This window comes from Oncorhynchus tshawytscha, unplaced genomic scaffold, assembly GCF_018296145.1.
Source record: "Oncorhynchus tshawytscha isolate Ot180627B unplaced genomic scaffold, Otsh_v2.0 Un_contig_12116_pilon_pilon, whole genome shotgun sequence".
NCBI classification, from domain to species: Eukaryota; Metazoa; Chordata; class Actinopteri; order Salmoniformes; family Salmonidae; genus Oncorhynchus; species Oncorhynchus tshawytscha.
Genome location: NW_024609383.1, coordinates 7,093 through 30,531, shown reverse-complemented (window position 1 = coordinate 30,531; position 23,439 = coordinate 7,093). Strand labels below are relative to the sequence as shown.

General features: G+C 47.9%; 3 protein-coding genes across 5 annotated transcripts; all 3 read left to right on the top strand.

Annotated features, from left to right (window-relative positions):
* Positions 1-49: 49 nt before the first annotated feature.
* Positions 50-4,675, top strand: LOC112238262 (speriolin-like protein). The gene is made up of 5 exons (XM_042315073.1): positions 50-585; positions 1,457-1,657; positions 2,058-2,182; positions 2,825-3,030; positions 3,780-4,675. The coding sequence occupies exons 1-5, from the start codon at positions 420-422 to the stop codon at positions 3,904-3,906; spliced, it is 825 nt and encodes a 274-aa protein (XP_042171007.1). The 5' UTR covers positions 50-419; the 3' UTR covers positions 3,907-4,675.
* A 2,575-nt stretch (positions 4,676-7,250) lies between these two features.
* smpd5 (sphingomyelin phosphodiesterase 5) lies at positions 7,251-17,004 on the top strand. 3 transcript variants are annotated; one of them, XM_024406854.2, is made up of 8 exons: positions 7,251-7,519; positions 8,470-9,669; positions 10,125-10,200; positions 11,488-11,628; positions 11,884-11,973; positions 12,354-12,417; positions 12,820-12,979; positions 16,251-17,004. In XM_024406854.2, exons 2-8 carry the CDS (start codon positions 8,491-8,493, stop codon positions 16,359-16,361), a joined length of 1,821 nt encoding a protein of 606 aa, XP_024262622.2. In that variant the 5' UTR covers positions 7,251-7,519; positions 8,470-8,490; the 3' UTR covers positions 16,362-17,004. The 3 variants fall into 3 exon arrangements, with proteins under 3 accessions (XP_024262622.2, XP_024262620.2, XP_024262619.2); XM_024406852.2 differs by having other exon boundaries at positions 8,383-9,669; XM_024406851.2 differs by having other exon boundaries at positions 8,380-9,669.
* Positions 17,005-18,426: 1,422 nt separating this feature from the next.
* On the top strand, positions 18,427-21,380 carry malsu1 (mitochondrial assembly of ribosomal large subunit 1). The gene is made up of 4 exons (XM_042315074.1): positions 18,427-19,101; positions 19,622-19,800; positions 20,065-20,146; positions 20,718-21,380. Exons 1-4 carry the CDS (start codon positions 18,792-18,794, stop codon positions 20,876-20,878), a joined length of 732 nt encoding a protein of 243 aa, XP_042171008.1. The 5' UTR covers positions 18,427-18,791; the 3' UTR covers positions 20,879-21,380.
* Positions 21,381-23,439: the final 2,059 nt, after the last annotated feature.

The following is a 23,439-nucleotide window of genomic DNA, read 5'->3' as shown; positions in this document are numbered from 1 at the left end:
TATGCACTTTGTGATATGATTATTTTTTTCTAAGCCAAAAGCATGAATGTCAGTTTGTTAATTATATTTTTCCAGACATTTGTGCCTAGTTTTCAGCTTTTCAGTCTGGAGAGAAATGATGTGAGAAATGATTTCCCCTGATGCAATGCAAATGTTGAGCGTCAAGAATGACGTATAGCCTATCTGTTTAGACATCATAAAGGAGATTATATAATTATGTTCGATGTGTAATTATGACACAGGTGTCAAGTTAAATCGAACGTTCTGACACCCTATTATGATGCTATTTATAACCTATTTCATTTGAGGATTTGATTTATAAGACAGACGGAAAGGGTCTACAAACTTGCGGGTTGTGTCTCAATTGTCTGAACGCCTGAAGTAGACGCTTGGAGTCGGAGAAGTGTATCTGGGTGGATATGGATACAGAGGGGGGCGGTGCGTCATTGCGCTTGGAGAATGAGAAACTGCGGTACGAGAATGACCACCTGAAAATAATGCTTGACCTAATGAAGGAAAACTTTCATCTGAAGTCCAAACTGCAAACCTCCACTCTAACCAGCGATACTCTCAGGGAATCGACAGGTAACTGTTCAAGTATGGTGGTGCGTGTGCCGCTCTTTGTCACTAGAGGACGTCCAAGACATGTGACACGTCCGGACCGTTAGAATTAATAAGCAGGGTTGGAAAAACTGAAAAATTCGATTTACACTATACGGCGTGAAATGAAATGTAATTAATCCCAACCCTGCATACCAGTACTGCCATGCAGGTCCTAGCAAAGCACCAGCTAAAATATTGGACATATAATCTTAAGGGTGGCAGATAGCCTAGTGGTTAAGAGCTTTGGGCCACTAACCGAAAGGATGCTGGTTCGAATCCCTGAGCAGACTAGATGAAACATCTGTCTGTGCCCCTGAGAAAGACACTTAACCCTGTAAGGCGCTCTGGATAAGAGCATCTGCTAAATGACTAACATTTATATAATATATTACATTTATAAAGCTCTATTCATTACATAAAGAAATCTCATAGTGATGTAAAGCAACAACAACAAAAAACAAACCATTTAAAAACAACATTAAGTTCATGAGTTGATCTAAGTTCATGAGGTGATCTAAGGACAAGAGATTGAAGGTTGAGAACGTTCATGGTTCCATTGTTTAGGCGTTGCCAGATCTTAAAACGCCTGGATGGATATTTTACCTATCGACTAACCAAATCATATGTTATAGCAATCTGTCAGTCGATGACGTCGCACGTAGCCATTGGTTGATGCATGCGAGGTCTCAGCAAACCGTGGCTTGAGTGAGATCGATCAGCAGAGGGAGGATGTAGTCAAAGGGGAGAGCATCTACATATATTTGCTTATTATTTTTGCCTGGTTTCTTTTTGTCTCAATTTGTCACCCTCTTTGCATTTAGAATTGACTCTGGTTTGAATTTCCTACCCACAGGCAGGAACACAACTATTCAGTGGCAAGACATCGTGGATGAGGGCAGATTCAAACATGAGCTGCATCAATCGCCCAGACATCCTCACAGAACGTCTTCCCCGGTTAACCTGGAGTCCTACACCAAGAGCTGCATGTGCACAGACCCACGAGAACATGAAGAGACTGCAAGCTGTTCTTACGTCATGTCTCAGAAGGTGAAAGGTGTGTGGAATGGTTGTTTGCTCATTACAATGTTGTGACATGATCCTTAAGAGAAAAATGTTAGTCAGAAATTGAATCACCATTTTGTATCAACTGAGCTGATTATGACAATATGGAAATAGCAGAAGAGAATAGAAAAATATGTATTCAAAACTAATTGTATAGGTCCCAAATTGCACCCTATTTCCTATATAGTGCATAACTTTTGAGTAGGGCCTATAGCGCTCTGGTCAATAGTAGTGCGCAATATAGGAAACAGGATGCCTTTTGGGATGGTGTTTAGAATAGGAACATTTTGTTAAACTAGCTGTGGATGAATGTTGATGTTGGTGTAATGAGGTCTATTGAAGTAATCCATGCAGATTCAGAGATTGGTGCTGTAATGGTGTTTATTGTTCAGATCCAGAGCGGTTGTTGGGGGAGATAGCCTTCCAGCTGGATCGAAGGATCCTGTCCTATGTGTTCCAGGGCCAGAACAGACTCTATGGGTTCACTGTGCTCAATATACGAGACAAGATCATTCAGGTGTGTGTGTGTGTGTGTGTGTGTGTGTGTGTGTGTGTGTGTGTGTGTGTGTGTGTGTGTGTGTGTGTGTGTGTGTGTGTGTGTGTGTGTGTGTGTGTGTGTGTGTGTGTCCTTTGTACAAAAGGCAGACATTCCAGTTTTTGAATAATAAGAAAGTTGAACAACATTATTCCTTCCTTCTGTCAGCTAAGGGATAATAGACTAGTTGAACAACAGGGTGTGGTTGTGTGCCATGTAGATATTTCAATCATTCACACACAGATGGAAATCAAAGCCTCCCAAACCGGTTTATTCCCAGGTCAAAATGGTTTTCCATTTCCTAAGAAGTTAATTCCAAATCTGTTCTAAACAAATGTGTAAGAGAGAGTTGGATAATGACATGTACAGTATAACTGGATTAGAAACTCTACAGGCTAATCCCTCACTCCCATGAGACTGTCTGCGTCCCAAATGGAACCCTCGAAACTATATAGTGCACAACTTTTAACTGCGTGTCTGTCCCAAATGGCACCCTATTCCAAATGGAGCCCTATATGGGCTCTGGGCTAAAGTAGTGCACTCTATTGGAAATAGGGTGCCATATGAGACTCACAATCTGTGTTTCACTCAAACTAAAGGCTTGACCCTCCCCCTTTTCCTCAGGTGTCCACACACCCTCTGACGGGGAAGGTGGACGAGGGCTACAGGCTCCAGCTGTCCCAGCGCTACACTGAGCTGATGGCCAAGCTGAAGCAGCTGGGCTATAGTATGACTCTCCACCCCCCCTTCACAGAGTTCATCATCAACACCTACGGCATCCTGAAGCAGAGGGCTGACTCATACAGCGCCCGGGAGCTGGGATACAACAGGTGATGATGTAGTCCCTTCAGGGTACCAGCTCAGCTGTGATGTCAGCTCAGCTTCCCTGCCATCAGGTTGGAGGTGTCAGACAATTACTGTAAAGGCTGCACTGCACGCTTCAGGAGGAGTTTCATCCCTGTTGATGGGGGAGGGGGGGGTGGCATGAATCATTAACAATTCTATGAAGCTTCCTCCTATATGTGCAGGTGTGGGTGGGGGGCTGTTTACTGTTGTTTGTTTGCTGCCATGTTACAATGTGGTTTATGTAATGTGTGGTTTGTGTTTGTAATGTGTGGTTTGTGTATGTAATGTGTGGTTTGTGTATGTAATGTGTTTGTGTTTGTGTGGTTTGTGTATGTAATGTGTGGTTTGTGTATGTAATGTGTGGTTTGTGTAATGTGTGGTTTGTGTTTGTAATGTGTGGTTTGTGTTTAATGTGTGGTTTGTGTTTGTAATGTGTGGTTTGTGTATGTAATGTGTGGTTTGTGTTTGTAATGTGTGGTTTGTGTATGTAATGTGTGGTTTGTGTATGTAATGTGTGGTTTGTGTATGTAATGTGTGGTTTGTGTATGTAATGTGTGGTTTGTGTATGTAATGTGTGGTTTGTGTATGTAATGTGTGGTTTGTGTTTGTAATGTGTGGTTTGTGTATGTAATGTGTGGTTTGTGTATGTAATGTGTGGTTTGTGTATGTAATGTGTGAGCTGTAGTAGGATTTTCCTCTTGTAGGACAATAAACAACAATCTAATCTCAACAGCCCGGACTTCCTCAGGAGAGTAGTTATCAACGCAGCCCCCTCCAAACTACTGAAGGATCTCCTGCTGCTGTTCAGTTGCCTCTCTTTCATGGCCAGGCAGGACGGCAAGCCCCTCTTCCTCTGGTAGACGGGCTGGGAAGAGCTCTGGTCCAGGGTGTTACGTGCAGCTTGCTGATCCTGAGTCTTTTATAAACGCTTAGGACCAGAGCTAGACTGAGACAGCCACTGACACCACCTCCCTCCACAGCAGAGCAGTCGTCTGTGGAGAGTCAAGGTTTTACACTATAAAAAATGACTCAAACCCAACTCTTAACGTGTCTAAGCTTTTATTGCTTTGGAGACAAGCGCTCTCTCATACAAACTTCACACACCCTCCGCAGACAGGACAGCTCTGCATCTCTTCACACACCCTCCACAGACAGACAGCTCTGCATCTCTTCACACACCCTCCGCAGACAGGACAGCTCTGCATCTCTTCACACACCCTCCGCAGACAGGACAGCTCTGCATCTCTTCACACACCCTCCGCAGACAGGACAGCTCTGCATCTCTTCACACACCCTCCACAGACAGGACAGCTCTGCATCTCTTCACACACCCTCCACAGACAGACAGCTCTGCATCTCTTCACACACAGCTCTGCATCTCTTCACACACCCTCCACAGACAGGACAGCTCTGCATCTCTTCACACACCCTCCACAGACAGGACAGCTCTGCATCTCTTCACACACCCTCCACAGACAGGACAGCTCTGCATCTCTTCACACACCCTCCGCAGACAGGACAGCTCTGCATCTCTTCACACACCCTCCACAGACAGGACAGCTCTGCATCTCTTCACACACCCTCCACAGACAGACAGCTCTGCATCTCTTCACACACCCTCCACAGACAGACAGCTCTGCATCTCTTCACACACAGCTCTGCATCTCTTCACACACCCTCCACAGACAGGACAGCTCTGCATCTCTTCACACACCCTTCACAGACAGGACAGCTCTGCATCTCTTCACACACCCTCCGCAGACAGGACAGCTCTGCATCTCTTCACACACCCTCCACAGACAGGACAGCTCTGCATCTCTTCACACACCCTCCACAGACAGGACAGCTCTGCATCTCTTCACACACCCTCCACAGACAGGACAGCTCTGCATCTCTTTACACACCCTCCACAGACAGGACAGCTCTGCATCTCTTCACACAGAGCTCTGCATCTCTTCACACACCCTCCACAGACAGGACAGCTCTGCATCTCTTCACACACCCTCCACAGACAGGACAGCTCTGCATCTCTTCACACACCTCTCCTCTTCACAGACAGGACAGCTCTGCATCTCTTCACACACCCTCCACAGACAGGACAGCTCTGCATCTCTTCACACACCCTCCACAGACAGGACAGCTCTGCATCTCTTCACACACCCTCCACAGACAGGACAGCTCGGCATCTCTTCACACACCCTCCACAGACAGGACAGCTCTGCATCTCTTCACACACCCTCCACAGACAGGACAGCTCTGCATCTCTTCACACACCCTCCACAGACAGGACAGCTCTGCATCTCTTCACACACCCTCCACAGACAGGACAGCTCGGCATCTCTTCACACACCCTCCACAGACAGACAGCTCGGCATCTCTTCACACACCCTCCACAGACAGACAGCTCTACATCTCTTCACACACCCTCCACAGACAGACAGCTCTGCATCTCTTCACACACCCTCCACAGACAGACAGCTCTGCATCTCTTCACACACCCTCCACAGACAGACAGCTCTGCATCTCTTCACACACCCTCCACAGACAGACAGCTCTGCATCTCTTCACACACCCTCCACAGACAGACAGCTCTGCATCTCTTCACACACCCTCCACAGACAGACAGCTCGGCATCTCTTCACACACCCTCCACAGACAGACAGCTCTGCATCTCTTCACACACCCTCCACAGACAGACAGCTCTGCATCTCTCCACACCCTCCACAGACAGACAGCTCTGCATCTCTTCACACACCCTCCACAGACAGGACAGCTCTGCATCTCTTCACACACCCTCCACAGACAGACAGCTCTGCATCTCTTCACACACCCTCCACAGACAGACAGCTCTGCATCTCTTCACACACCCTCCACAGACAGACAGCTCTGCATCTCTTCACACACCCTCCACAGACAGACAGCTCTGCATCTCTTCACACACCCTCCACAGACAGGACAGCTCTGCATCTCTTCACACACCCTCCACAGACAGGACAGCTCTGCATCTCTTCACACACCCTCCACAGACAGGACAGCTCTGCATCTCTTCACACACCCTCCACAGACAGGACAGCTCTGCATCTCTTCACACACCCTCCACAGACAGGACAGCTCTGCATCTCCTGCATTGGACCATTTCCTAGTTTAGCCTTTTTTTCATTCATATTTTCCGTTGACTTGGTTTGTTGGTTGGTTGCACTGAGGCTGGCTTTGTGAGTTACCTGACATTATATTTCCATATTGAAATGACAGACATGGAAAACCTGGACAGAATAAATACTTTGGGCCATTTAAAATGCATTTCAACAAAGAAAAAGCAGCCTGTTTAAGTCATGAATACACGACTCATTTTCATTTACACTGAACAAAGTTTAAACAACATGTAAAATATTTGTCCCATGTTTCATGAGCTGAAATAAAAAATCACAGACATTTGTCATACACACAAAAAGCTTATTTCTCTCAAATTTTGTGTACAAATTTAGTTTACATCCCTGTTAGTGAGCATTTATCCTTTGCCAAGATAATCCATCCATATCAAGAAGCTGATTAAACCGCATGATCATTACACAGGTCCACCTTGTGCTGGGGACAATAAAAGGCCACTTTAAAATGAGCAGTTTTATCACACAACACAATGCCATAGATGTCTCCAGTTTTGAGACATGGTGACCTGCAGGAATGAACCATCAGAGCTGTTGCCAGAGACATGATTGTTCATTTCTTTGCCATAAGCTGCCTCCAATGTCATTTTACATTATTTGCCAGTACATCCAACCGGCCTCACAACCGCAGACTATGCGTAACCACGCCGGCCCATCTACATCCAGCTTCTTCACCTGCAGGATCGGCTGGGTGGTGGGTGCTGAGGAGTATTTATGTCTGTCGTAAAGCCATTTTGTGGGGAAAAACTAATTCTGATTGGCTGGGATTTGCTCCCCAGTGGGTGGGCGTGGCTGCCAAGGGATGTGCCTATTCCCTCCATGGCCCACCCATAGTTGCACCCTGTCCAGTCATGTGAAATCCACACATTAGGGCCTAATTTATTTATTTAAAATGTTCTAATATGAACAGTAACTCAGTAAAGTCTTTGAAATTGTTGCCTTTCAATATCGTAACGACCCTGGGTTTATAAGCGCGAATCCGCGCTTAATAAACCTATATACCTATAAACCCTTATGCTGTTCGTATAAGGAAATATGTTCAGCTCATTTGCCATTTCAGACGAGCACGCACACGGTGGGAAATAAGCGGCATGCACGCGCAAACTGTCTAGACTGGAGTTGGCTGCTCCCCGCGCGGGACTAGTCTCACACTGGTCGCTGGAATCCTTGTCTTCTGTTTTATACAGGAATATTGAATGAAAAATATCCACAGCATAACAAGGCCAACTTAGCAGTAGCCATGCTTACGTGTATTTAGACGGATAAATTCACATTTTTATGAAGGAAGTGGACTCTTCAACACAGACAGGTAAGAATAAAGGTGGATAGCTCATGTTAACGTTTGCTAACCAGATAACCTATTTTTAGCTAGCTAGTAGCTAACATTAGTCCACGAACGTGTGGCTATGTAAATGTGTAAGACAAAATTGTCTTGTTCATGAATGATACATTGTGCATGTGAGCACCTGCTACCTAGCCCAAATTAGTGAACATTTTCAAACTGGTTGAATTAGCCAGGTAACGTTAGTACTCCAAGTTAACGTTAGCTGGCTAGCTAGCTAACCACGCCACGTCAGAGAACAGCATTTGGGGCTAGTCGATCATTTCAAAGTAACAAGCACAACGAAAACTTGAGAAACAATCGATATCACATTCATTCATGAGCAATGTTGGTTGACATGACAGTGTCAGCAGAAATGCTGGCACTCTGGACGGGCGTCGTTATCGGAAAAGGTGGGTCTTTTTGGAGCCTTTGTGTGGACTTTGAACATTGCATCGACCACTAGTTTTACACACTACACATCTGTCGCTATAGCGATTAGTGAATTCGTGCAGATGGTGACGTCTGGATTAACAGTAGTTTGGGTAAAATACCCGTATATTCTTCTCCTCTTGCCCTCCTTTCCAACAATGTCTGTCTATCCACCAACCCAGCCCTTCATGTGCGCGCAGCCCAGTAAGCCCAATGTAATCTGCCTTTCTACTCCAATTGATCCCGTGTACTGTGACGCACCAGCTGTCGCCCAGCCCCATTGGGTTGATTCTGGTTTCCCTGACAACCATGCAACTTCAAGCACTATTGATTTACCTCACTAGTCGAACCAGGAAAGGTCTGAAAACACCCTCTACATGTCCTGTCTGTGTGTTGTCTTCTACGTTTACTTCCAGTAGATTGCAGAGTCTCAGTCAGATGGTGAATAACCAGAGTGAGGTGAGCAGCTGGGAGCCCTGATGCCTGATCTCCCTATTTGTGTCCAGAGGTGACTGAAGGAGGGAGGCATGTCTCTGCGGGAGTCCCCATTCCCCAACAGCTTTGTGGAGGGCCTCCATGCAGTGAGCTGGGGTCTCATCCTGCCCTGCTTCTGGTTCCTGGACCGCCTCATTGCCGTCTGCATGTCCACCAGCCTGGAACGCACCCAGCGGCACGAGCAGGAGTGTTACCTCCACCCTCTCAAGGTGTTCTTCGGCTTCATCCTCTTCCTCACCCTCTTCCTGGTCACGGCTCCCCTGGCCTTCCTGGGGTTCCTGCTTTGGGCTCCCCTCCAGGCCACCCGAAGGCCCTTCTCCTACCACCACGAGCCCCCGTCGAGGCCAGCACCAGCTGAGGAGGGGGAGAGGAACCTGGGCTTTGAGGCAGGGGCCAACAAGGCCACTTTTGGTTTTGCTACTGCCAACCTGTGCCTATTGCCGGACGGAATTGCGCGCTTCAACAACCTGGGGCACACGCAGCGCCGTGCCACCGCCATCGGCCGGAGCATCGTGCAGGGCGTGAACCGGCCACACATCCGCATCTTCGTGGACTCTCCCAGTAGCTGTGGCACCCTCAGCCCCTCCAGTAGCCTGCTCCCTGGCCCCTCCACCACCAGCCCTGCCTCATATGGCGCTACAGACCCAGCCTACCAGCCACCACCCCAGGCCCATTCAGACGAGGACCAAGCTGACGGAGCGGTCCCAACAACGACGCCCCCCAAACCCAGTGACTCAAACTATGTGGTGTACGTGCCCTGTGACGACACTGAGGAGTCTTCCCACTCTCCCACCCCCGTCATCAACACCAACCACAACTCCAACCAGCAGGACCGGAAGGGCCACAGGAACCCTCCGCGGGCCCTACGCACTCAGGGGGTCGCCCAGCGCGGTCAGGCTGGGCCAGACGACGTGCCCTGGGAGGTGTCTTCTCTCTTCCCGGCCAACGTGGACATCCTGTGTCTGGAGGAGGTGTTTGATAAGAGGGCAGCTGTGAAGCTGACCAACACCCTGGGGCCCCTGTTCAACCACATACTGTATGATGTAGGGGTGTACGCCTGCCAGCCTCCCGGCAGCTGCTCCTCCTTTAAGTTCTTCAACAGCGGCCTGTTCCTGGCCAGCCGTTACCCAGTGCTGGAGGCCCAGTACCACTGCTTCCCTAACGCCCGGGGGGAGGATGCCCTGGCTGCTAAAGGCCTGCTCTCTGCCAAGGTACAAGTCACCACAGAGATCCTATTACACTACTAGAGAGGATTAAGTCAATAGGCTGATATTGGCAGCCATTTTTATTAGATTAAGGAGAAATACAGTTCTAATTTGTAATTCTATGCCACTCACTGTCATTATAGCTCTTGTCTTTCTCACCTCTCGCCTGCACTTTGGGTTTTTTTCTGCTTAAAATAGCTGTGATATGTGGTTGTTTTTGTCCTACTAACTTTAGTTGAAAGCACTGACTAAGTCTCTGGAGAAGAGTGTCTGGTAAATGACTAAAATGTAAATGTGGTGTCATCTGGTTGCCATTAACGCTCCTACTGTATTGAGTTACTGTTGTCAGTTATTGTAATGATAACGGCCACTCCATTTTACCATGGGTTAAACAATAACATCATCAACAAGAACGCAGTTCATACCCAGTAGGTGAAGTAATGGTTTGTGGGTGTTCCCAGGTGCTAGTTGGCCAGAATCAGAAAGAGAAGAAGCTGGTTGGATATTTTAACTGCACACACCTCCATGCACCTGAAGGCAAGTCATCTTCATTCATTTTTGAACTTAATCCAAAATGGCCTCCTCTTCTCTATTTACAGCACAACTTCTCACATAGCTCATTGTAATTTAGCTACTACTGTACATGGCATTGTAGTTACACTGTTAATGCACCCTGAGGAAGGCACAGTGATGCCGAAACGTTGGTAAATACACATTAAATTGCTGGGAGATTATACATGGAGTGTGTGACTTTCTTTATTTTGATAGTTTATAATTTATTCGTCGTTAGTCAGCACCTCCACAGAAACTATTATTCTGGCTGGGCACCAGCTCATGTTGTTTTATCTACACTGTTTATGCACACCACACATTTATATACTGGAATCCTGACATAGCTCACTGTAATATACAGTGTCTACTGCTGTACATATCACTCTTAGTATATATTTTTGGTGTGTGTATATATGCACAGATTGCATTTGTTTTATGATAGTGTTGTGTTTAGGTTCTGAACAGACAGAGTAAAAACTGAAACGGACGACTAGAGAAAAGCTCAAGACACGTTTATTCAACCCACTGGGTGCCTCCGCTGCAAGCACAACATACAAGTACATATCTATACCTTCTGACTAGGAGTCACCTCCTTTTATGACTAAGATAAAAAAAACAATCCGTCTGTTGCTAGGCAGGAACTAAATCTGTTCCTCTTACTGGTGTTGTCATGGCCCTGCATGAGTCTAGAACCTTCATTAGAGCGTGGAAGTGTGTGAGATAGGACTGTAGTTAGCTCGTTTCCAGAGATGTATTTTTCTCTTCAACTGTTCACCCTTATTGAGTTGAGTTCCACATCCTTCCTGGTCCTAGTTCCACAGCAACTTCCTTAGAAATATTACTATTCAGCAATAACATGTTTGAACAGACAAACTTTCTGTACTTCCCATTGTCTCGCTCGGTAACTTTCCAAAAACAAAGTTCCTATTCTTCCTTCATTGACCCCAAACATACAGGTCTTTTATACATGTCAAGTAATCAATAAGGTCTAATATGGTGACAGGAATAAGTATATTTCAAGCCAGAATTGTGACAGTTAATTGTTTTTTTTCTTACATTTGTTTTGTTATTTGTGTACTTGTTTGACATTTGACTGCCCTGTTAAAAGCTAGTAGCACAAGCATTTCACTGCACCCACCGTAACATCTGCTTAACCCTGTACGTGACCAATACACTTTGATTTGGGACACAGTAATTATCTGTCCAGCACCAGTTTCTCTCTGCTGGTATTGTAGTGGTTGAGATAACTGTGTCCTGTGATTGGCTGAGCAGGTGAAGGGGAGATCCGCTGTGAGCAGCTCAACATGCTCACCAAGTGGATCCAGGAGTTCCAGGTGACCAATAGCAAGCCTGATGAGGTGGTCGTGTTTGACGTGCTTTCTGGGGATTTCAACTTCGACAACTGCTCACCTGGTACGTCTGCGTCCCAAATTGAATCCTATTCTCTATAAAGTGCACTACTTTTGATGAGAACCCTATGGGCTTTGGTCAAATGTTGTACACTATATAGGAAATAGGGTGTCATTTTTGGATATCTTTCTGTCTATGTACAGAGTACATTGGCTCTGCATGCAGTTTGTCTTCTATAGATGGGTATCTGTGTGGGCTTGATGTCGTGCAACAGGTTTCCACATTGTTCCATGTTTCTGTGTGTTTGTCCTTGGTCAGATGACAGTCTAGAACAGAAGCACAGTCTGTTTGAGGAGTACAGAGACCCCTGCAGGGCCGGGCCGGGCCAGGAGAAGCCCTGGGTCATTGGTGAGTTGGACTGTTGCACGATCTTTAGGCTTGCGTCCCAAATGGCATCCTATTCCCTATACAATGTACTACTTTTGTCCAGGGCCTGTAGGTAAGTAGGGTACTATTTTAGAAATAGGGTGCCATTTGGGATACATAGCCGACGTAGAGGCCTACAAGTCATTAGGAACAATCAAACATTCCTTGATGTCTTGTGCACATTTGTGACATGAATAATGTTTTTAACCTCTTGTGTAGTCCGTCTCCTGTACAGGCCCCAGCCCATGTTTAACTATATTGTCTGTTTTATGTCTTGTAAGAAGTTTATTTTATATATTTTTTATTACCAAGGCACATCTGTGGAAATGGACAAAAATGTTTTCTTATGTTATATTGTTCAGGCACTTTGCTGGAACAGCCTACTCTGTATCATGAGGATGTAAGGACCCCAGAGAATCTTCAAAGGTATGCTATCCCTCAGACTGCATTCACTGGATGTAGTCAATGTGCCCTGGTCAAAACAACGTAGTGCATTACAACACATTGAAACCACTGGCCACTTTAATCATTGAAACCACTAGTCACTTTAATGTTTACATATTTTTTTATATACTGTATTCTATCCTATTCTACTGTATCTTAGTCTATCGCTCTGACATTGCTCGTCCAACTATATATATTTTTAATTCCTTTACTTTGTGTATGTTAGATATTACTGCACTGTTGGAGCTAGAAACACAAGCATTTCGCTACACCCGTAATAACATCTGCTAAACGCGTATGCAACCAATAAAATCTGATTTGATATGGAATAAGGTGTCGTTTGGGACATGTCCTACGTTCCCCTGATCCCTTCCCTGTCTCTAGGACCCTGGAGAGAGAGGAGCTGAGGAAGCAGTACCTCTCTTCTCCTGTGGCCCTGGAAGGCTGTCCCATGGTCTACCCTGAGTTGGGTCAGCCTTGGGTGGGGCGCCGCATCGACTACATCCTCTACAGAGAGAGCTCCATCTCCAAGCACTGCCGAACTGTAAGTGTTTCCATACTTTTCCCCTCTCTGGTTCGCTAGCTAGGTTAGCTAACATGAGCTAGCTATCAGATACCTGCCATCTCATTCAGCTGTATAGAAGAGTCCACTTCCTTCATGTTCTCCTCTCCACACTCCTGACCTCCACCTGTGTTATGGAAATGATTGCTTGGAACACCACGAGGATGTGTTCTAGGAAACACAACAGCGTGTGTCTGGCTGGCTGCAGGCGTCACAACAGCGTGTCTGGCTGGCTGCAGGCGTCACAACAGCGTGTCTGGCTGGCTGCAGGCGTCACAACAGCGTGTGTCTGGCTGGCTGCAGGCGTCACAACAGCGTGTCTGGCTGGCTGCAGGCGTCACAACAGCGTGTCTGGCTGGCTGCAGCGTCACAACAGCGTGTCTGGCTGGCTGCAGGCGGCTCACAACAGCGTGTCTGGCTGGCTGCAGGCGTCACAACAGCGTGTCTGGCTGGCTGCAGCGTGTCTGGCTGGCTGCAGGCGTCAAACAGCGTGTCTGGCTGGCTGCAGGCGTCACAACAGCGTGTCTGGCTGGCTGCAGGCGTCACAACAGCGTGTCTGGCTGGCTGCAGGCGTCACAACAGCGTGTCTGGCTGGCTGCAGCGTGTCTGGCTGGCTGCAGGCAACAGCGTGTCTGGCTGGCTGCAGGCGTCACAACAGCTGGCTGGCTGCAGGCGTCACTGGCTGGCTGCAGGACAACAGTCACAACAGCGTGTGTCTGGCTGGCTGCAGGCGTCACAACAGCGTGTCTGGCTGGCTGCAGGCGTCACAACAGCGTGTCTGGCTGGCTGCAGGCGTCACAACAGCGTGTGTGGCTGCAGGCGTCACAACAGCGTGTCTGGCTGGCTGCAGGCGTCACAACAGCGTGTCTGGCTGGCTGCAGGCGTCACAACAGCGTGTGTGGCTGCAGGCGTCACAACAGCGTGTCTGGCTGGCTGCAGGCGTCACAACGTCACAACAGCGTGTGTGGCTGGCTGGCTGGCTGCAGGCGTCACAACAGCGTGTGTGGCTGGCTGGCTGGCTGCAGGCGTCACAACAGCGTGTGTCTGGCTGGCTGGCTGCAGGCTGCAGGCGTCACAACAGCGTGTGTCTGGCTGGCTGCAGGCGTCACAACAGCGTGTGTCTGGCTGGCTGCAGGCGTGTGTGTCTGGCTGGCTGCAGGCGTCACAACAGCGTGTGTCTGGCTGGCTGCAGGCGTCACAACAGCGTGTGTCTGGCTGGCTGCAGGCGTCACAACAGCGTGTGTCTGGCTGGCTGCAGGCGTCACAACAGCGTGTGTCTGGCTGGCTGGCAGGCGTCACAACAGCGTGTGTCTGGCTGGCTGGCTGCAGGCGTCACAACAGCGTGTGTGGCTGGCTGGCTGCAGGCGTCACAACAGCGTGTGTCTGTGGCTGCAGGCTGGCTGGCTGGCTGGCTGCAGGCTGGCTGGCTGGCTGGTTGCAGGCGTCACAACAGCGTGTGTCTGGCTGGCTGGCTGGCTGGCTGCAGGCGTCACAACGGCGTGTGTGGCTGGCTGCAGGCGTGGCTGGCTGCAGGCGTCACAACGGCGTGTGTGTGGCTGGCTGGCTGGCTGGCAGGCGTCGTCACAACGGCGTGTGTGTGGCTGGCTGGCTGGCTGCAGGCGTCACAACGGCGTGTGTGTGGCTGGCTGGCTGGCTGCAGGCGTCACAACGGCGCGTGTGTGTGGCTGGCTGGCTGGCTGCAGGCGTCTGGCTGGCTGCAGGCGTGTGTGTGCTGGCTGGCTGGCTGGCTGCAGGCGTCACAACGGCGCGCGTGTGTGTGGCTGGCTGGCTGGCTGCAGGCGTCACAACGGCGTGTGTGTGGCTGGCTGGCTGGCTGCAGGCGTCACAACGGCGCGTGTGTGTGGCTGGCTGGCTGGCTGCAGGCGTCACAACGGCGCGTGTGTGTGGCTGGCTGGCTGGCTGCAGGCGTGCAGGCGTGTGTGGCTGGCTGGCTGGCTGCAGGCGTCACAACGCGTGTGTGTGGCTGGCTGGCTGGCTGCAGGCGTCACAACGGCGCGTGTGTGTGGCTGGCTGGCTGGCTGCAGGCGTCACAACGGCGTGTGTGTGGCTGGGCTGGCTGGCTGGCTGGCAGGCGTGGCGTGTGTCTGGCTGGCTGCAGGCGTCACAACAGCGTGTGTCTGGCTGGCTGCAGGCGTCACAACAGCGTGTGTCTGGCTGGTTGCAGGCGTCACAACAGCGTGTGTCTGGCTGGTTGCAGGCGTGGCGTGTGTCTGGCTGGTTGCAGGCGTCACAACGGCGTGTGTGTGTGTGGCTGGCTGGCTGCAGGCGTCACAATGGCGGTGTGTGTGGCTGGCTGGCTGCAGGCGTCACAACGGCGTGTGTGGCTGGCTGGCTGGCTGCAGGCGTCACAACGGCGTGTGTGGCTGGCTGGCTGGCTGCAGGCGTCACAACGGCGTGTGTGGCTGGCTGGCTGGCTGCAGGCGTGCAACGGGCGTGGCGTGTGTGTGTGGCTGGCTGGCTGCAGGCGTCACAACAGCGTGTGTGTGTGGCTGGCTGGCTGCAGGCGTGCGTGTTATGGCTGGCTGGCAGGCGTCCTGTGTGTGTGGCTGGCTGGCTGCAGGCGTCTGTGTGGCTGGCTGCAGGCGTCACAACGGCGTGTGTGTGGGCTGGCTGGCTGCAGGCGTCAAATGTGTGTGTGGCTGGCTGGCTGCAGGCGTCTGTGTGTGTGGCTGGCTGGCTGCAGGCGTCACAACGGCGTGTGTGTGTGTCTGGCTGGCTGGCTGCAGGCGTCACAACGGCGTGTGTGTGTGGCTGGCTGGCTGGCTGGCTGCAGGCGTCACAACGGCGTGTGTGTGTGGCTGGCTGGCTGGCAGGTGTCTGGCTGGCTGGCTGCAGCGTGTGTGTGTGGCTGGCTGGCTGCAGGCGTCTGCAACGGCGTGTGTGGCTGGCTGGCTGGCTGCAGGCGTCACACTGTGTGTGTGGCTGGCTGGCTGGCTGCAGGCGTCAATGTGTGTGTGCTGGCTGGCTGGCTGCAGGCGTCACAACCCAAGCTGGCTGGCTGCAGGCGTCCATTTGGGGGCTGGCTGGCTGCAGGGAAAGGCGTGTGTGTGGCTGGCTGCAGGCGTCAAATGTGTGTGGCTGGCTGGCTGGCTGCAGGCGTCTATGTGTCTGGCTGGCTGGCTGCAGGCGTCACAACGGCGTGTGTGTGTGTCTGGCTGGCTGCAGGCGTCACAACAGCGTGTGTCTATTATTAATTCTGCTGTTATTGCATCCTTTTCTTTCTCTCCTATAGGAAATTGAGGAGTTCACCTTTGTGACCCAGCTTGCTGGCCTCACCGACCACATTCCAGTGGGCCTGAGGCTCAATGTGTTCCTGGACTCAGACACTGCCCAGTCCGAATGAGTGACAACCCAAGCCTGAATCCATTTGGGGAGAAGGGAAAGATATGTACTTCATTCCAAATGGCACACTATTCCCTATATAGTGCACTACTTTTGACCAAAGTCTTATGGGTGCCATTTGGGATGCAGACATCTACTATGCACCACACACACCACACGGGTACAACAATTACAAAGTAAACAGACCAATGAAAAATGCTAAGGGGTTATGTTGGGGGTGAGCTGGCCTGTATCCTCAGTCAGCGAGATGGAATGGGCATCCCAAATGGCACCCTATTCCCTATCTAGAGATGGTAAGGCATCCCAAATGACTCCCTATATAGTGCACTACATTTGTCAGAGCCCTATGGGGAATAAGGTACAGTTTTGGACAATACCATTTACTGGTGGCTGCTGGATTAAAACCGATATTGATTTGCTGGTGCTGCATACAGAGACCAAATCTAAGCTGAATAATGACATGACTCACTGAGATATACTTATATATGTATATATGTGGGCCTTTTCAGGTCAGGGGCATTGGTAACTCACTTTTATACAGTCTATCTTACTTTTGGTAAGTTGTTGGTACTGAAAATATTTTATATTTTTTCACTCTGATTTCACGATAATGCCTGTGGAAAATAAATAATCACTGAAATGCACCAAATGTTTGACTCTCTTACTGATTACAAGGGTGGTAAAAACATATTTGAAGAATATTTGCTGTGTGGAGGGGGTGGTGAAACAGATTAAACCAAAAACAGTAACACAGTTTGATATTTTATTTTTTTATTTTACCTTTATTTAACCAGGTGGCAAGTTGAGAACAAGTTCTCATTTACAATTGCGACCTGACCAAGATAAAGCAAAGCAGTTCGACAGATACAACGACACAGAGTTACACATGGAGTAAAACAAACATACAGTCAATAATACAGTATAAACAAGTCTATATACAATGTGAGCAAATGAGGTGAGAAGGGAGGTAAAGGCAAAAAAGGCCATGGTGGCAAAGTAAATACAATATAGCAAGTAAAACACTGGAATGGTAGTTTTGCAATGGAAGAATGTGCAAAGTAGAAATAAAAATAATGGGGTGCAAAGGAGCAAAATAAATAAATTTAAAATTAAATACAGTTGGGAAAGAGGTAGTTGTTTGGGCTAAATTATAGGTGGGCTATGTACAGGTGCAGTAATCTGTGAGCTGCTCTGACAGTTGGTGCTTAAAGCTAGTGAGGGAGATAAGTGTTTCCAGTTTCAGAGATTTTTGTAGTTCGTTCCAGTCATTGGCAGCAGAGAACTGGAAGGAGAGGCGGCCAAAGAAAGAATTGGTTTTGGGGGTGACTAGAGAGATATACCTGCTGGAGCGTGTGCTACAGGTGGGAGATGCTATGGTGACCAGCGAGCTGAGATAAGGGGGACTTTACCTAGCAGGGTCTTGTAGATGACATGGAGCCAGTGGGTTTGGCGACGAGTATGAAGCGAGGGCCAGCCAACGAGAGCGTACAGGTCGCAATGGTGGGTAGTATATGGGGCTTTGGTGACAAAACGGATTGCACTGTGATAGACTGCATCCAATTTGTTGAGTAGGGTATTGGAGGCTATTTTGTAAATGACATCGCCAAAGTCGAGGATTGGTAGGATGGTCAGTTTTACAAGGGTATGTTTGGCAGCATGAGTGAAGGATGCTTTGTTGCGAAATAGGAAGCCAATTCTAGATTTAACTTTGGATTGGAGATGTTTGATATGGGTCTGGAAGGAGAGTTTACAGTCTAACCAGACACCTAAGTATTTGTAGTTGTCCATGTATTCTAAGTCAGAGCCGTCCAGAGTAGTGATGTTGGACAGGCGGGTAGGTGCAGGTAGCAATCGGTTGAAGAGCATGCATTTAGTTTTACTTGTATTTAAGAGCAATTGGAGGCCACGGAAGGAGAGTTGTATGGCATTGAAGCTTGCCTGGAGGGTTGTTAACACAGTGTCCAAAGAAGGGCCGGAAGTATACAGAATGGTGTCGTCTGCGTAGAGGTGGATCAGAGACTCACCAGCAGCAAGAGCGACCTCATTGATGTATACAGAGAAGAGAGTCGGTCCAAGAATTGAACCCTGTGGCACCCCCATAGAGACTGCTAGATATGGATGCATTCTGAAACCTTTATAAGAAGTTGATTGTATGGCTTTAGAGAGCGATTAAATATTTAAATATGTTTTATAGCTGAAACGAGCGCAATATTATTTGGTGTGCTTCTTCACAAAGTCCCACTCCTGTACATTAGGCGGCGGTAAAGCGCATCCAGGAGGAGTACTGTACGGAAGGAGGCGTAAAAAGCGAAGAAACCACCTCAACCAATCAGAGTCCTGGAATCAGAAACACTTCCTGTTTCTAGACAGTCCTTTGAAAAACAAACCAAAATTCCATGTGTTTTAATGGCAATGACACGATAGCTAAATCATGTATGTACTACATTGTTCTAGGCAATTTGTCTCTCAGATACTTTCACATAATGTTCTTCGAGGGTATACTGGTGTCGTTAGAGGTGCGTGTTTAATTTCAAAAGCGCGACGCAGCACAACATTTTTGTATCGACGTTATACATGTCTTGCCTCTCAACAATTGCATCCACATCTCTCTGCATTTTACAATGGTATTAGACGATATTACGCCGATTTACATAATGAAGACAATGTTTTGAAGTCGGACAGCCCTGGCAAGCTTCTGGCACAACAAGATGAATATGAGATGCAGAGTGACTCAAGCCAAAGTAAGTAGAACTAAAATCGACTCAGACAACTAGCTAGCTAACGTTAGTAGTGTGAGTAACGTTACATGGTTACAAGGCACCCAATTCAATTACAAAGTCACACTATCTGATCTAGCTAAGCGCCATACCTGCCTCTTCGTGTTAAAATTCGTTACGTATTTCTTCGAAATTACAGGCTTGTGCATGACACTTTTCTGTAGACCAATTTATAAAGCTTCATATAGGGATAACTGTCGGAGTTTACTCACCTCCAAAACACCACCTCCAAAACATTCTACTATAAATACCGCCAAAAAATAAATGCATAATGGTCTTCTTTTCTATTCCAAAGAAATCAGTTATAGTCAATATTTAGCTTGAATCCTTCCAAAACATGTTTCACAGCATAGATTCTATGTAACATTTTAAACGAAACTTCCTTTACTTTGTTACTGATACAATACACCCAGGCTAGTGTATTACGAATGAACATACTGAAGGACTGTTTAGTGTGATGATCCTCCCTCTCCCCTTGCTGTAGGAAACCCACAGGAGGACTTTAACATCAGCGTGTTGGTGTCCCTGCTCCGCCAGGAGAATGCAGCAGACATCTGTGTCATCAAGGTGCCTGAGGACATCAAGTACACAGACTATTTCATCGTTGTCAGCGGATCCTCCTCAAGACACCTCCGTGCCATGGCCCTCTACGCCATTAAAGTGGTAATTCCTTTATTGGATCAATTGTAAGTTTGCAAAATTCCGGTAACATTCCCCAAATTACCAGGTTTTCCATAAATCCTGGTAGGAAGAATCACAGAATCCGAAGGGATAAGCAGGAAACCTGGGAATTTCCGGAAAAGTTACTCAAATTTTGCAACTGTATTTGGAACATGTGAATAATGGTGCTGCTGGTCAAAGCTGTGCAGAAAACGCCATGTACATTTGGCACCACTGTGTTGTAATACATGTTTCATATTTTGTCAGTACAAATATATGAAGAAAGACGGGGACCCACATGCCAAGATTGAAGGAAAGGATGCAGAAGACTGGATGTGCATTGACTTTGGTATGTTTGATGATCTGCTCCTGGCTGTGGATTATTATTATTATTATAGTACATGACGATTAGAGTAATTTACCGAAACGACACACTGATGGTCTCTAGAAATATTACACTGATAAATTTTCTCAGGATATGTGTGTAACCGATGTGAAATGGCTAGCTAGTTAGCGGTGGTGCGCGCCGATAGCGTTTCAATCGGTGACATCACTCGCACTGAGGCCTTGAAGTAGTTGTTCCCCTTGCCCTGCAAGGGCTGTGGCTTTTGTGGCGCGATGGGTAACGATGCTTCGTGGGTGACTGTTGTTGTCTGTGTGCAGAGGGTCCCTGGTTCGAGCCCAGGTAGGGGTGAGGAGAGGGACGGAAGCTATACACGTGGGTAATAAGGTGAAAATGTCAATTTCTTACTTGCTAATCCCATTGCTGTCGTCTCTGTCTCCTTTCTCTGTCTCCTTTCTCTGTCTCCTTTCTCTGTCTCCCTTCTCTCGCTCTGTCTCCCTTCTCTGTCTCCCTTCTCTCGCTCTGCCTCCCTTCTCTCGCTCTGTCTGCCTCCCTTCTCTCGCTCTGTCTCCTGTAGGAAGGATGGTGGTCCACTTCATGCTACCAGAGACCAGAGAGGTGTATGAACTGGAGAAGCTGTGGACACTACGTTCTCTTGATGAACAGTTGAGCTCCATCCCTGTTGAGACGTTCCCAGAGGACTTCATATATGGAGCCGATGTCAATGTCACCAAGTGACTCAACAATTAAAGAACTGTTGAAACTGGAGTGTTATTTATTGAAAAGAAGAGACACTGAGTCTGCTTCCTAAATGGCACCCTATTCCATTTTATAGTGCACTACTTTTGACCAGACAAATTCCCTTTATAGTGCACTACTTTTGACCGGAGTCCTATGGGCCCTGGTCAAAAGTAGTGCACTATGTAGGGAAAAGCAGTGTCCATTTGGGCTCATTTCAAATGTTGAAAACTGCCGTTACTGGTTGAATTCAGCCTGTAAATTGAAGTTGTCCTCTAAGCTTTGATCTTTGTTACCATTATAAACCAGTCTGCTATGCAGACTAGATGACACAGGAAGTGTCTTACAATCATGGTTGTTAGTGTTTGCACTGGAATGTAGGGTTTAAGGTGTTTTTGTGTGTTTTGAGATGTATTGATGCGATGGGGAGGGGGGTTCAGTGGCAATGGTTGTTTGGGCATCAGAAGACTGTATTTTATTAAAGAATTCATTTCATAAAATCCTTTTCATAATATATTGTATTGTTCATGATGACTCCTGGCTAGCCACACATTACAGATGGTAACAGTGACAACTGGTGCAGAATTGGTATATAAACAACAGAACAGTTGTTTGTTGGCTATAGTCAGTGTATTAAGCTAAATAAAATATGGTCTTGTGCAGCTCCTTGTAACTTAAGAACGATCAGTGGTGGGAAAAGTACCCAATTTTCAAACTTGAGTAAGAGTAAAGATACCTTAAGAATAAAATTACTCAAATAAAAGTTAGTCACCCAGTAAAATACTACTTGAGTAAAAATATAAATAATGACATTTCTTCTATAAAGCATTTTCTTGTTTTCATTTACAGAAAGCCAGGGGCTTCGTCCAACACTCAGACATTATTTACAAACGAAGCATGTGTTTAGTGAGTCCGCCAGATCAGAGGCAGTAGGGATGACCAGGGATGTTCTCTGTTTAGTGAGTCCGCCAGATCAGAGGCAGTAGGGATGACCAGGGATGTTCTCTGTTTAGTGAGTCCGCCAGATCAGAGGCTGTAGGGATGACCAGGGATGTTCTCTGTTTAGTGAGTCCTCCAGATCAGAGGCTAGGGATGACCAGGGATGTTCTCTGTTTCTCGTGAGTCTCCAGATCAGAGGCAGTAGGGATGACCAGGGATGTTCTCTGTTAAGTGAGTCCTTCAGAGGCAGTCTGTTCTCTGTTAGTGAGTCCTCCAGATCAGAGGCAGTAGGGATGACCAGGGATGTTCTCTGTTTAGTGAGTCTCCAGATCAGAGGCTAGGGATGACCAGGGATGTTCTCTGTTTAGTGAGTCCGTCCAGATCAGAGGCAGTAGGGATGACCAGGGATGTTCTCTGTTTAGTGAGTCCGCCTTCTCTCAGAGGCAGTGTCTCCCTTCTCTGACCAGGGATGTTCTCTGTTTAGTGTCTCCTCCAGATCAGAGGCAGTAGGGATGACCTGGGATGTTCTCTGTTGTCTGAGTCCTCTCCTGTAGAAGAGGCAGTAGGGATGACCAGGGATGTTCAGAGAGTCCTCCAGATGAACTGGAGAAGCTGGGATGACCAGGGATGTTCTCTGTTTAGTGAGTCCGCCAGATCCCAGTAGGGATGACCAGGGATGTTCTCTGTTTAGTGAGTCCTCCAGATCAGAGGCAGTAGGGATGACTCAATGTTCTCTGTTTAAAGAACTGTCCGAAACAGAGGTAGGGATGTGTTCTCTGTTTATTCCGCCAGATCAGAGGCAGTAGGGATGACCAGGGATGTTCTCTGTTTAGTGAGTCCGAAAGAGGCAGTAGGGATGACACTGATGTCTGCTTTAAATGAGTCCTCCAGATTAGAGGCACTAGGGATGACCAGGGATGTTCTCTGTTTAGTGAGTCCGCCAGATCAGAGGCGAGTCCTAGGGGTTCCTGGTCAAAAGTAGATCAGAGGCAGTAGGGAAAGGGAGTTCCATTTGGAGCTCATTTCAAATGTTGAAACTGGGATGTTCTCTGTTGAATTCAGCCTGATAGAGGCAGTAGTTGACCTCTATGTTTGATCTTTGTTACCATTAGTAAACCAGATCAGCTAGGGAGACTAGGGATGACTCAAGAAGTGCCAGATCAGAGGCAATCATGGTTGTTAGTGAGTTGATCAGAGGCATGTAGGGATGACCAGGTGTTGTTCTCTGTTTTGTGAGTCCTCCAGATCAGAGGCAGTAGGGATGACCAGGGATGGCAATTCTTGTTAAGTGAGTCCTCCAGATCAGAAGCAGTTTAGGGATGACCAAAATGAGTCCTTTTCAGATCAATATATTGTATTGTTCAGTGAGTCCTCCATACATTATTACAGATGGTAACAGTGACAGATGGTGCAGAGTTGGGATGAAACCAGAATGTTCTCTGTTTAGTGAGTCCTCCAGATCAGAGGCAGTAGTCAGGGATGTTCTCTGTTTAGTGAGTCCTCCAGATAGAATAGGGATGACTTGGGATGTTCTCTGTTTAGTGAGTCCTCCAGATCAGAGGCAGTAGGGATGACCAGGAATGTTCTCTGTTTAGTGAGTCCTCCAGATCAGAGAAAAAGGG